Source organism: Trichomycterus rosablanca, unplaced genomic scaffold (assembly GCF_030014385.1).
Source record: "Trichomycterus rosablanca isolate fTriRos1 unplaced genomic scaffold, fTriRos1.hap1 scaffold_118, whole genome shotgun sequence".
In the NCBI taxonomy this organism is placed as follows: Eukaryota; Metazoa; Chordata; class Actinopteri; order Siluriformes; family Trichomycteridae; genus Trichomycterus; species Trichomycterus rosablanca.
The window spans coordinates 88,059-100,299 of NW_026946956.1; the positions used below are offsets into that span (position 1 = coordinate 88,059).

The window sequence follows — 12,241 nt, forward strand, 5'->3', positions numbered from 1 at the left end:
GCACCCCAGACCATCACTGACTGTGGGTACTTGACACTGGACTTCAGGCATTTTGGCATTTCCTTCTCCCCAGTCTTCCTCCAGACTCTGGCACCTTGATTTCCGAATGACATGCAAAATTTGCTTTCATCCGAAAACAGTACTTTGGACCACTGAGCAACAGTCCAGTGCTGCTTCTCTGGTTCAAAAGTGGCTTGACCTGGGGAATGCGGCACCTGTAGCCCATTTCCTGCACACGCCTGTGCACGGTGGCTCTGGATGTTTCTACTCCAGACTCAGTCCACTGCTTCCGCAGGTCCCCCAAGGTCTGGAATCGGCCCTTCTCCACAATCTTCCTCAGGGTCCGGTCACCTCTTCTCGTTGTGCAGCGTTTTCTGCCACACTTTTTCCTTCCCACAGACTTCCCACTGAGGTGCCTTGATACAGCACTCTGGGAACAGCCTATTCGTTCAGAAATTTCTTTCTGTGTCTTACCCTCTTGCTTGAGGGTGTCAATGATGGCCTTCTGGACAGCAGTCAGGTCGGCAGTCTTACCCATGATTGCAGTTTTGAGTAATGAACCAGGCTGGGAGATTTTAAAAGCCTCAGGAATCGTTTGCAGGTGTTTAGAGTTAATTCGTTGATTCAGATGATTAGGTTAATAGCTCGTTTAGAGAACCTTTTCATGATATGCTAATTTTTTGAGATAGGAATTTTGGGTTTTCATGAGCTGTATGCCAAAATCATCAGTATTAAAACAATAAAAGACCTGAAATATTTCAGTTGGTGTGCAATGAATCTAAAATATATGAAAGTTTAATTTTTATCATTACATTATGGAAAATAATGAACTTTATCACAATATGCTAATTTTTTGAGAAGGACCTGTACACACTTTATATACTTGTTGTTCTAATTTGTTCATGTTAATTTTTTAAGGCTAATTACTAAGGTTATTGAACATCCTTTAAATTAATATGAATGTTTACGTATGCAATTCCCCTGAGTTCCTACACTGCAGTAACACACACAAACTGCCCTACATACTGGGAGAGAAGAGCGGACTGAAATTATTATTGATTTTTACTGATATTACAGGGTTTTTATTTTTATTTATTTTATTAATTTTATTTATTTATTGATCACTAATAATCCTGTAAATAACTTTAATTCTAGAGTTGTATTTTTAATCTGTTTTATTAGTTATTTTTTTTATTATTATTATCTTTATATATATGTATCTTATTTTCTCATTTCTATTTACTGTTTATTGTTTACCGCTTTGGCAATAGTGTATCTAATTACATTCATGCCAATAAAGCACCACTGAACTGAACTGAACTGAGAGAGAGAGAGAGAGAGAGAGAGAGAGAGAGAGAGAGAGAGAGAGAGAGAGAGAGAGAGAGAGAGAGAGAGACTTTGACTTTTCAACACACATTTTATTCAAGATTATTTACAAAATAAAACCAGTAGCCAATTCCAAATCCACTAACTGAAATAAAACAAATAAAAACACACACAATAAAAAAAAAAAAACAGTCCAGTCACAAATTCAACACAAAACCAGCCAGACCATCGGGCTCACAAAGCAGGCCCCCATCCCCCCACACGGTAAAGAAATGGTCCACATTGTCAGTTACAGTGTAGTAGCTAAACTCCACAGTTAGCCTCTTCAGAATTAAACCCCTGACCATTAGGACAGGGTCAATACCCCAAGTACCTTTCAGTTTATTTTTCCTTGTGCACCAGATGGCTAGTTTCGCAGCACCGTATAGAAAATTTAAAATCACTACTCTGTCCTTATTAGAAGCTGAATACTTGGGACCATAAATGAAAAGACAGTCAGTAAAGAAGCCTAAAAATTTCACGCCCCACTCTTTAATCACACCCAAAATGGGATGTAGCCGGGCACACAGCAAGAACAAGTGAGACAAGGTCTCAGTCTCACCACAAAAAGGACAACCGTCCCCAAGTGCGGGATCAATCCGTGCCACGTGTCTGTTTGTGGCTATAATCCCATGCACAATCCTCCACTGGAGGTCACCCACCCTCTTTTCAATGGGTCTTTTGTACAGGGACCGCCAGCTACGTTTAGGGGAAGCATCAGCCGAAACAACCTCAGCCCACCCAGACTCCTTCACATCCCTCAGGCTTCGGTGATGTAGAGTTTTAACACAAGCCTGATACAGGGCCCTCTTGTGTAGAACACTGAAAAGTCCCAAAGCAGGGGTGTCTGAAGACAGGAGTGTCCCCTGTCCCTCCTGCCGGTCCTCCTGGTCCATGTCCATTACCAGTTCAGGGAAGGTGACATTTTGACTCAGATGTTGCTCCACAGGGGTAGCGTTCAGGTACTCACAGGCATCAGCAGAGAGGTCATCCAACAGCCGGTCCAGCAGCTGTTGAGCTACACGCACCGACCTCAGACCGACCATCTCAGCCAACTGCTCCGCATGCACCCAGTCCCTACCCCTCCGCAGGTCACGAACCTTGACAAGTCCACCTTCCAACAGGGCAGTCCTCAAAGCCCCTGAGACCCGTTGCAATGATGGAAAAGAGGGGTTGTGGAACAGTGGCTCCTCAAAGATCCACGCTGAAGGCAGAGTGGAGTCGTCCCTCGAAAAAGAGAACAGACGCCATGCCTCCAGCACTGCTGTGTAAAATGGAGTCAAACCTCTCAAATCCACCCCTTCCAGCGGAAGGGAGAACAGATGCCAGTCCAGCCCCATACCACCAGCGCGCCGCAAAAGGGCACAGGCAACGGCCTTCCAGCCCTGCTGCCCTCTGTACAGCAACCGCTGCACAGCTTGCAGACGCAAGGTTGCAATTCTGGACCGGATGTCGATAAGACCCTGTCCCCCCTCCTGCACAGGCAGAGACAGGACAGCTGCTCTGAGCCAGTGTGTCCAGACCAGAAAAAATTCACCAGTATTTTCTGGATGTCGTCGGTCAGTTGTCTAGGTGGGTTGAGAACAGTAAATCTGTGCCACAAAGCTGACGCAACAAGATTGTTCACGACCAACACTCGACCCCTGTACGATAACTGGGGGAGCATCCAGGACCATGAAGACAACCTGGCACGAACTTTCTCCACAACACCTTCCCAGTTCATTGCTATTGCCTCTTCAGAGCCCAGCCAGACCCCTAAAAACTTTATGCCATGCCTGCTCCACCTAACCCCTCCCGGGAGTAATGGCAAAATACTGCATGGACTCTGAGAGCCACACCACAAAGCCTCTGTCTTATCCCAGTTAAGTTTAGCGGAGGTGGCCTTGCTGTAAACTTGCAGGGTATCCTGCAGGGACACAACATCCTGGTCATTTTTCACTATGACTGTGATGTCATCAGCATAGGCAGAGACTCTATATAAACTGTTCATAATGTTTAAGCCCGACAGTCTTTTCCTAATTAAAACCAGAAGGGGTTCCACTGCAAGTGAGTAGAGTTGTCCAGACAAAGGACAGCCCTGCCGTATCCCCCTACTGACGGGGACGGGGACACTCAGACCCCCTCCCACCTTTATCAGACAGGAGGCCCCTGAATAAAGCAATTTCACCCAGGACATGAAACCATCCCCAAAACCAAAAGCACTTAGAGCAGTAAAAAGATAATCATGATCTACACGATCAAATGCCTTTTCTTGGTCCAGAGATAACAAACCAAACTCTAAATGAGACATTCTAGCAAAATCACATAAGTCCCTAATTAAAAACAAATTATCATAAATAGAGCGTCGAGGCACACAGTAAGACTGGTCCTTATGTACAATCACGCCTAACACACCTTTTAGTCTGTTCGCAATACATCGGGAGAGTATCTTATAGTCTGAACACAAGAGAGAAACAGGTCTCCAGTTCTTTAAAAGGCAGAGGTCTCCCTTCTTCGGTAAGAGGGATAAGACGGCACGCTGACAGCTACTCGGGAGCACCTTGGCATCAAGGCCAGCCAGCAGAACCTCATACAAGTCCCTCCCGATGATCCCCCAGAAAGCCTTGTAAAAGTCCACCGGAAGACCATCAATACCAGGCGCTCTCCCAGACGAAAGCTGAGTTACAGCTGCAGTGAGCTCCTCGAAAGTCAAAGTCGCATCCAGGTCCTGCTTGTGTTGATCATCCAGTTGAGGTAGATCCTCGAGCAGGGTCCTGGAGCAATGCTGATCCCTAGCACCTGCTGTATACAGTTCAGAATAAAAGTCCACAGCCAATCTTCTCACCTCCGCCGGTTCTGTCGTAATAGTTCCGTCAGCTTTGCGGACAGACACCAGTGATTTATGTCGATGAGAAGATTTCTCTAAATTAAAAAAGAAAACAGTAGGAGCATCCATGTCCCGCACAGACATGAACCTGAACCGCACCAAAGCTCCCTTTGCCTTCTCCTTTAAAATATCACTCAGTTCCTGTAACTTAATCGTAAGATCCGCCCGCAGATCCAGTGAATTTTGAAGGAACATAGAGTCGTGTATTTTAGAAATGTCTTGTTCCAATTTACTAACTGCTGCCCTCAATTTAGAGGTGGAATATGCGGTAAAGTCCTGACAGAAGGCTTTAATTTGGGCCTTCCCCACTTCCCACCATTGCATAAGGTTTACAAAATCACCCTTCTTACCAACCCACTCTCCCCAAAACAGTTTAAAAGTATTGCAAAATTTTTTATCTACTAAAAGTGCCTTATTAAAATACCACATTGGACTACCAGAGGACTGAGGAACAACAGAAAAGACTACAGTACATAAATGATGATCAGAGAAAGAGGTGGGCTGAATGGTAGACTGACTAATCATATTCCGAGCACTATTAGAAACATAGAACCGGTCCAAACGGGCCGCATATACACCTCCTTCAAAAACCCTAACCCAGGAGTACTGCTTGACTGAAGGGTGTTTTTCCCTCCAAACATCAACTAAATTAAAACCAGATAAAGTAATGGCCAAAGTCTGAGCAGACTGGGGATGAGGCTCTTCGCCGTTTCTATCATTAACAAAATCCAAAGTGCAGTTCCAATCCCCTCCCAACACAACTGTGCTGTCTGAAGGTAGGGATTGCAATAACTGCTCCAGCCTCACAAACAGCTCACCTCTTTCTGCACCTCTATTTGGGGCATACACATTAATAAAAATAAACACATGATCACAGAGTCTAGCTTTAAGCATGAGAAGTCGTCCAGCTACAATTTCATCAACAGACAGTACGTTCACTCTACTGGACTGAGAGAAGAGAATAGCAACACCTGCGCTAACATTCGAACCGTGGCTAAGAAACAATTCCCCTTTCCACCACAGACCCCACTCAGAAGCTGAGGCATCATCACTATGTGTTTCTTGTAAAAAACATACATTTAATTTCTTAAGAGAAAAAAATTCATAAAAAAGGGCCTGTTTATCTTTGTCTCTAAAACCATTAACATTCAAAGAGCCCACCCTTAGAAAACCCATAACAACTGATGTTGATTTCAGGAGGGCCTTGATCGATATTACGGAAAACCTGAATTCCTCAGCTGTGCAGTGGGGCTTCGGTCAGGCCACAGGAGTTTCTTGAAGTCGAGATTTTCTTTATGTGTTTGTGGATTTTGCTTTAGAAGTCGCTTATGACACTTGTTAACACTTGTTTGCTATCGTTGCGGCTGAAACACATGAATTTCCAAATTAGAAAAAGCATCATTGTGAATACGGTTGTTTTTTTGGCCATTAGTACTATTACCAGTATTATGGTTAACATTAAATATTCTTCTTATTATCATCATCATTATTCTAAATTGTTATGTTTATTATTTATTTTTAGTTTTTTTTTTCCATTTGTTCTTTCAGCTACATGGCAGTTAAGCACCCTGGACTCGACCTAGTCCTGCTTGGTAGCTGTGTTTTACATCGCACTAAACAGCCTATTTTTCTAGTAGAAAAGGAAGCTCACATCCGCTTATAAATACATGTGGAAAACACCAAGGTCTGGTTTGCTCTTTTCAGCCTGTGTCTACAAGAAGATCGGGTTTCCTCAGCATATTTTTACGTGTAATAAGATGTGAAATGTGCGCTGCGTCGCTTTACGCATCAGGAGCGGTGTGCTGTTTTAGCAGAACACAAGGAAACAGAGCATCGTTAGGTTCCCTTTGCGGGCTTTTACATGAACGAGAGAACTTATGTTCGGCCGACGTGCACTTTATTACCTCGCATTTTATATCAGGACTTGTATTTTAATCGTTATTTGCCATGAGAAAACACAAGTGCGCATGTGTCACGGAAGCACACAGACGCTGCGCTGGGCGAGCTGAGTCTGCACAGTTCTCATGTGTGCTATAAAGCCCCGCCCCCTCTCGTAAGAGGGAGGAATCTCTGTACAACAGAGCACAGCGCTTCACTCGCTCTTTCTTAGCGCCGTTTTAGCTCCAACAACGATGGTAGAAGAAGCTCCAGCACCGGCCAGCTCGGCCCCCGCCAAGGCTCCTAAAAAGAAGACCGCGGCCAAACCCAAGAAAGCGGGTCCCAGCGTCGGCGAGCTGATCGTCAAAGCTGTTTCCGCTTCCAAGGAGAGGAGCGGCGTGTCCCTGGCCGCCCTGAAGAAAGCTCTGTCTGCAGGTGGATACGACGTGGAGAAGAACAACTCCCGCGTCAAACTCGCCGTCAAAAGCCTGGTGACCAAGGGCACCCTGGTGCAGACCAAGGGCACCGGCGCTTCAGGCTCTTTCAAGCTCAACAAGAAGCAGACCGAGGTTTTACGCCGAGCGTGTGGGAGCTGGTGCTCCTGTCTACTTGGCTGCCGTGCTGGAGTATCTGACCGCTGAGATCCTCGAGTTGGCTGGTAACGCCGCCAGAGATAACAAGAAGTCTCGTATCATCCCTCGTCATCTGCAGTTGGCCGTGCGTAACGACGAGGAGTTGAACAGACTGCTTGGAGGTGTAACCATCGCTCAGGGCGGTGTGCTGCCTAACATCCAGGCTGTTCTGTTACCCAAGAAGACCGAGAAAGGAGCCAAGTCCAAGTAAAGTCGCTCTCGTGTTCTAACCAAAAGGCTCTTTTAAGAGCCACCCATTTCCACAGAAAAAGTGCAATTTCCCCAGATAATGTGTAAATAAATGTAATATCGTTTCATAGACTCACACGGCATAAACCACATGATTTATGACATGGTAAAATTAACAAATCAATATGTACGACTTATTTTTTCCCCATTTATCTATCTTTACATATATCCCTATATATGTATACATTAGCCAAGTTATAGATCACTTGCGGTAGCAAAACCAACAATATAGACGATTAAAAGTGGTGCAACAAACGTGTTTGTGTAATAAACATGGAACAAAAATAATAATAATGCTAATAATAATAAGGAAAATGAACGAAATATTCAATAATATATTTTTTAAAAAGTTATATACTTTAAATGCGATTGTAAGCTGTGTTCTAAAAGCACAAAGAAACAATGGAAAGTATTATTAATCCCGCCAACAGCATAGAAGAAATACTATGTTTTTTGAAACGAGGCAGCGGCAGAACGCCGACCAGTAAGTGACATTTGACGTAAGCACGATCGTCCAATGAGAAAAGAGCGTAATCAAGACGCCCAATGAGCGCGGAGCGGCTCTGGTACTTAAAAAGAGCGTGTTGGAGTAGTGAAGTGCAGAGTAGTGGTGTGCGATACTGCAAAATTTTATATCGATCCGATACCAAGTAAATACAGGGCCAGTATCGCCGATATCGATCCGATACTGATACTTTGTACTTACTTTCATGTAGGGTAGAGCAGTGTATCATGATTTATGAGGTGAATGTATCATCAATTTGCTTTGACTAATTAATGATTTTGTGTTTATTAGTTCATCATGTGCAGTGAAAACCCACTACAGTTTGTAGGTGAATAAAAAGTAATTTTATTAATGTAATAAACTTATGAAGTCTGGGGTTTTTGTTGAGAAACAATTATATAATAAGAAACATAATTCCCCCTCATTGTACACTCTGGCTTTTTGTAAAATAAAGTACAGAAAAAGTTCCGGGAGTCTCCCGCATATACATAGTGGCTCCCTGATTCTCACAAGTCAGATAAAATCTCCCGGAATCTACAACGAGCGGCCAAGAACGACACACTCACACACGCACACACACATGAAGGAGACACAGACTTTTTTACTACGACTGCGTATTAAATCCGTTATCTGATATACAATCTAGCGCACTGTGTAGGGAACATAAATCAATTGTCTAATATACTGTCTAGTGCAATAAGAAAGGAACATAAATCTATGATCAAAAATATAATCTAGTGCACTCTGTAGGGAACATAATTAATTATGTAATACACTATCTAGTGAACTGTGTAGGGAAAATAAACCAATTGTCTAATTCACTATTTAATACACTATCTAGTGCACTATGTAAGGAACATAAATCCGTTATCTGATATACAATTTAGTGCACTATGTAGGGAACATAAATTAATATCTAAAATACTATCTACGTAGTGCACTATGTAGGGAAGCGACTCCTTCAGCTTCCAACTGCTTGGATTGCTGAGTACTATCAACTTAGTGAATCGACTCTTTCGAGTCTAGGGACTCAATCGACTCAAAGAATAATTTGATTCATTTAAACTAGCAGACTCACTCGCTCTCCCGCTGTGAGCTTCTCAAACTAGAGGTGGGTGATACCGGGAATTTTGGTATCGATCCGATACCAAGTAAATGCAGGGCCAGTATCGCCGATATCGATACCGATACTTTTTAATATTTAAGCTTCATAGATCCAAACGATCCAAAAGACCTAGGATAGAATTTCGCCAAACATTGTACGTGACAACAAAATACTTTATTATCACAATCAACATTTTTGTTTAGAAACAATGGAACAGTAACAAAACAAGGTTTGCCTTAACATTAGGAAAATACCACCACAATACAAAAATAAAATAAAAATTCTCCCCTCACTAGACATCTTTTCTAGTTCTTTCTTTCTTTGTTTCTTTTTTCAAATAGAATTGTTCTTAGGAAAAACAATAAAAAAGAAGGAATTTTCTTCCTTTCAGTTCAATTCTGTTTTTTCCTAAATAAACAGAGTGTAAAAAAATATCACTCAACACAACTTAAAACAAAATCTCCTGAGGTAGAGGGCTGACAAACCACAATACAACAAAATTAACACACCACAACAAATACTGTAAACAGTTTCAAACTTATTCTGTTTTTCAAGTCGAACAATACAATAAAATAATACAAAAAATAAGGAATTTCTTCCCTTCAGTGCACTTCTCGACGTTTTTTCTTAGATAAAGAGTGTAAAAAAATATAACTTAAAGCTAATTAAAACAATCTTCTGAGGCTAGAGAGCTGACAAACCACAATACAGAAAAATTAACACACCACAACAAATATTGTAAACAGTTTCAAACTTGTTCTTTTTTTCAAGTCGAACAATACAAGAAAATAATACAAAGAATAAGGAATTTCTTCCCTTCAGTGCACTTCTGGCTTTAAACTAAATAAAAACAATAAGTGAAAATTAAATAAAGAAAGTGTAAATAGAGAATAGAGAAAGAATACAGCTACACTGTGGGCCCTCCCCCCGTTGAGAACAAAGGATTAGAGGTTTTTATTTAAGAACAGTATCATGTCTCTCTCCGTACTGTGACGTGTCGACTCGAGGGGCGACTGCAAGGGCTGAGTGGGCGGGCCAGGCTGAGCCTACCTGCATGGCTGTTTGGCTGGCGCCGCTGAGCCACGTGACGGTGCAACAACAAAAGACGAGAGGGGGGAGGGCTCTTACAGACAGAGAGACTTTGATGAATCCGCGTGCGCAGCAGTCAGTGCGTGCGGGAGAGAAAAAAAGCTTGAGTATCGATCTTTTTACACAAGTATTGCTCAATATCAATACTAGCGTTGGTATCGATATATCGATATTTGGATCGATCCGCCCACCTCTAGTGCAGAGTTCCAGACGCGATGGCAAGAACCAAGCAGACCGCTCGTAAGTCCACCGGTGGTAAGGCGCCGAGGAAGCAGCTCGCCACTAAGGCTGCCCGCAAGAGCGCCCCGGCTACCGGCGGTGTGAAGAAACCTCACCGTTACAGGCCAGGTACCGTGGCTCTGCGTGAAATCCGCCGTTATCAGAAGTCCACTGAGCTGCTCATCCGCAAGCTGCCCTTCCAGCGCCTGGTTAGAGAGATCGCTCAGGACTTTAAGACCGATCTGCGCTTCCAGAGTTCTGCCGTCATGGCTCTGCAGGAGGCCAGTGAGGCTTACCTGGTCGGTCTGTTCGAGGACACCAACCTGTGCGCCATCCATGCCAAGAGGGTGACCATCATGCCTAAGGACATCCAGCTGGCCCGCCGTATTCGCGGAGAGCGTGCTTAAACAAACCCACTCCATCCAGTTATCCCCAAAGGCTCTTTTAAGAGCCACTTACATGCTTCCACTGAAATGGGCATTTTTCATAACTTTTTCTTTTATTTATTTGTGTGCGTGTGTCGGTTCCGAATTATAAATTAATTATGTTTATCAGTTATAAATAGTAAAAACGGGTTACATAAGTACAGCAGATTAAAGGTTGTCAGGTGGCGTCTTATAACACATAATTATAATATTGTATTATAACATACTGATTAATAATTTTTATAGTGGTGTATGTTTACGGGGTTCTGTTAAGCATTAAGTTAGTACGAGTAATATAGTCGTTATGAGTAGTACAGTAAATTATTATTCAGAATAATGTATAAATGTCAATAATAAAATACTATTATAGGTAATTAACACAGCAATAACAATTTTGAACATACATACTGTAAAATATTAACTGTAAATAATCATAATTACTCATAATAATGCATTATTTCTATTATACATTGTTGTAATAATAGGATTATAGGCAGTAATAGTACTAGTAGCTGTAATTATAATGTTATGGAGAATCAATACACAATTAGTGGAGCGTGGCTCCCATCTCGTGGTTAAAATGTGACAACACAAACTAAATCTGTGTGTATGAGTATGTAAGTATGTGTTTTCGTCTCTGTATGTATAATATGTATTTTTATGTATAAATAAATATAAATATATATTAACTGTCCACTTGTCATAGACTAACATCTTTCAGTCTTACACATTTGTGCTGTAAGTTCTACAATTACACATTTATTTATTTTTTGTTTAATGTTTTCATTTTTTTATGTATTTATTCATTTTTTTATTTTACTCAGACATCTCTCTCTCTCTCACACACACACACACACACGACACAGGCACAGGCACACACACGAACTAACCAGCACAAGCATTGTCCATTTATATATTACACATTTCTAAACACAATTTTACCTTCACATTTTATTTACCTTAAAAAAGACACTTAGACCGATGCAGGTGAGTTAGACGTACATTTATTTACCCTAACGTGTCTCTAATGCTACTTCTACAGACACTGAAAAGTTTTTAAAGCATTTTGTTTAATTGACTCCAATTTTACTCTAAATTTTCTTATTTCAACTACCATTTTGATCATAAACTGAACCTTATCTCCTGATATAGATTGTATTGGCTACATTGTCATGTCTCTAATGGCTATTTGTCCCACCTAATTGTACAATATTAAAACTGAGACAAATATTGCGGATCTACTGCATTATAATAGGTTTTAGTGTTGTATAAAAGCCCGGTTGAATTTTTTTCTTTTTTATCCTGTTGGCAAAGCATTCCTAAAAACTGCATAGCGTACATCAGTTACAGTAATAGTTATGTGGAAAACATTGGATGGATCGTGAGCCGATTTACTGTGAAAAACAGTGGAGGCACTAGCACGTTCTATAAGATCTACTCCGAGCAGCTGCGGTCACAGTGGGCGGTCACTGCTTAACTCCGCCTCATCGTCTTCAAATAGGTCCGGTAGAAGGAAATAACAGGCTCACTGTGAACGCTCGTCCTGCATTGACTCGCTTTATCTCGACGAGAGCAGTAACGATGTCCGGAAGAGGAAAAGGCGGCAAAGGTCTTGGAAAAGGAGGCGCTAAGCGTCACCGCAAAGTTCTCCGTGATAACATCCAGGGTATTACTAAACCCGCCATCCGCCGTTTGGCTCGCCGTGGCGGTGTGAAGCGTATTTCCGGCTTGATCTACGAGGAGACCCGCGGTGTGCTCAAGGTTTTCCTGGAGAACGTCATCCGTGATGCCGTCACCTACACCGAGCACGCCAAGAGAAAGACCGTCACCGCAATGGACGTGGTGTACGCTCTGAAACGCCAGGGACGCACCCTGTACGGATTCGGGGGTTAAACGTTCAGATCTCCA

At 42.3% G+C, this 12,241-nt stretch overlaps 2 protein-coding genes across 2 annotated transcripts; both read left to right on the forward strand.

The window, feature by feature from the left end:
• The first annotated feature begins 9,898 nt into the window (after positions 1-9,898).
• LOC134304825 (histone H3) lies at positions 9,899-10,338 on the forward strand. Its single transcript, XM_062990062.1, has one exon. It carries the CDS (start codon positions 9,905-9,907, stop codon positions 10,313-10,315), a length of 411 nt encoding a protein of 136 aa, XP_062846132.1. The 5' UTR covers positions 9,899-9,904; the 3' UTR covers positions 10,316-10,338.
• Positions 10,339-11,900: 1,562 nt separating this feature from the next.
• On the forward strand, positions 11,901-12,226 carry LOC134304814 (histone H4). Its single transcript, XM_062990049.1, has one exon. It carries the CDS (start codon positions 11,915-11,917, stop codon positions 12,224-12,226), a length of 312 nt encoding a protein of 103 aa, XP_062846119.1. The 5' UTR covers positions 11,901-11,914.
• The last annotated feature ends 15 nt before the right edge of the window (positions 12,227-12,241 follow it).

Coding starts and splice junctions, on each gene's coding strand:
- LOC134304825 (XM_062990062.1), top strand. CDS start 9,905: ATGGCAAGAACCAAGCAGACCGCTCGTAAGTCCACCGGTGGTAAGGCG.
- LOC134304814 (XM_062990049.1), top strand. CDS start 11,915: ATGTCCGGAAGAGGAAAAGGCGGCAAAGGTCTTGGAAAAGGAGGCGCT.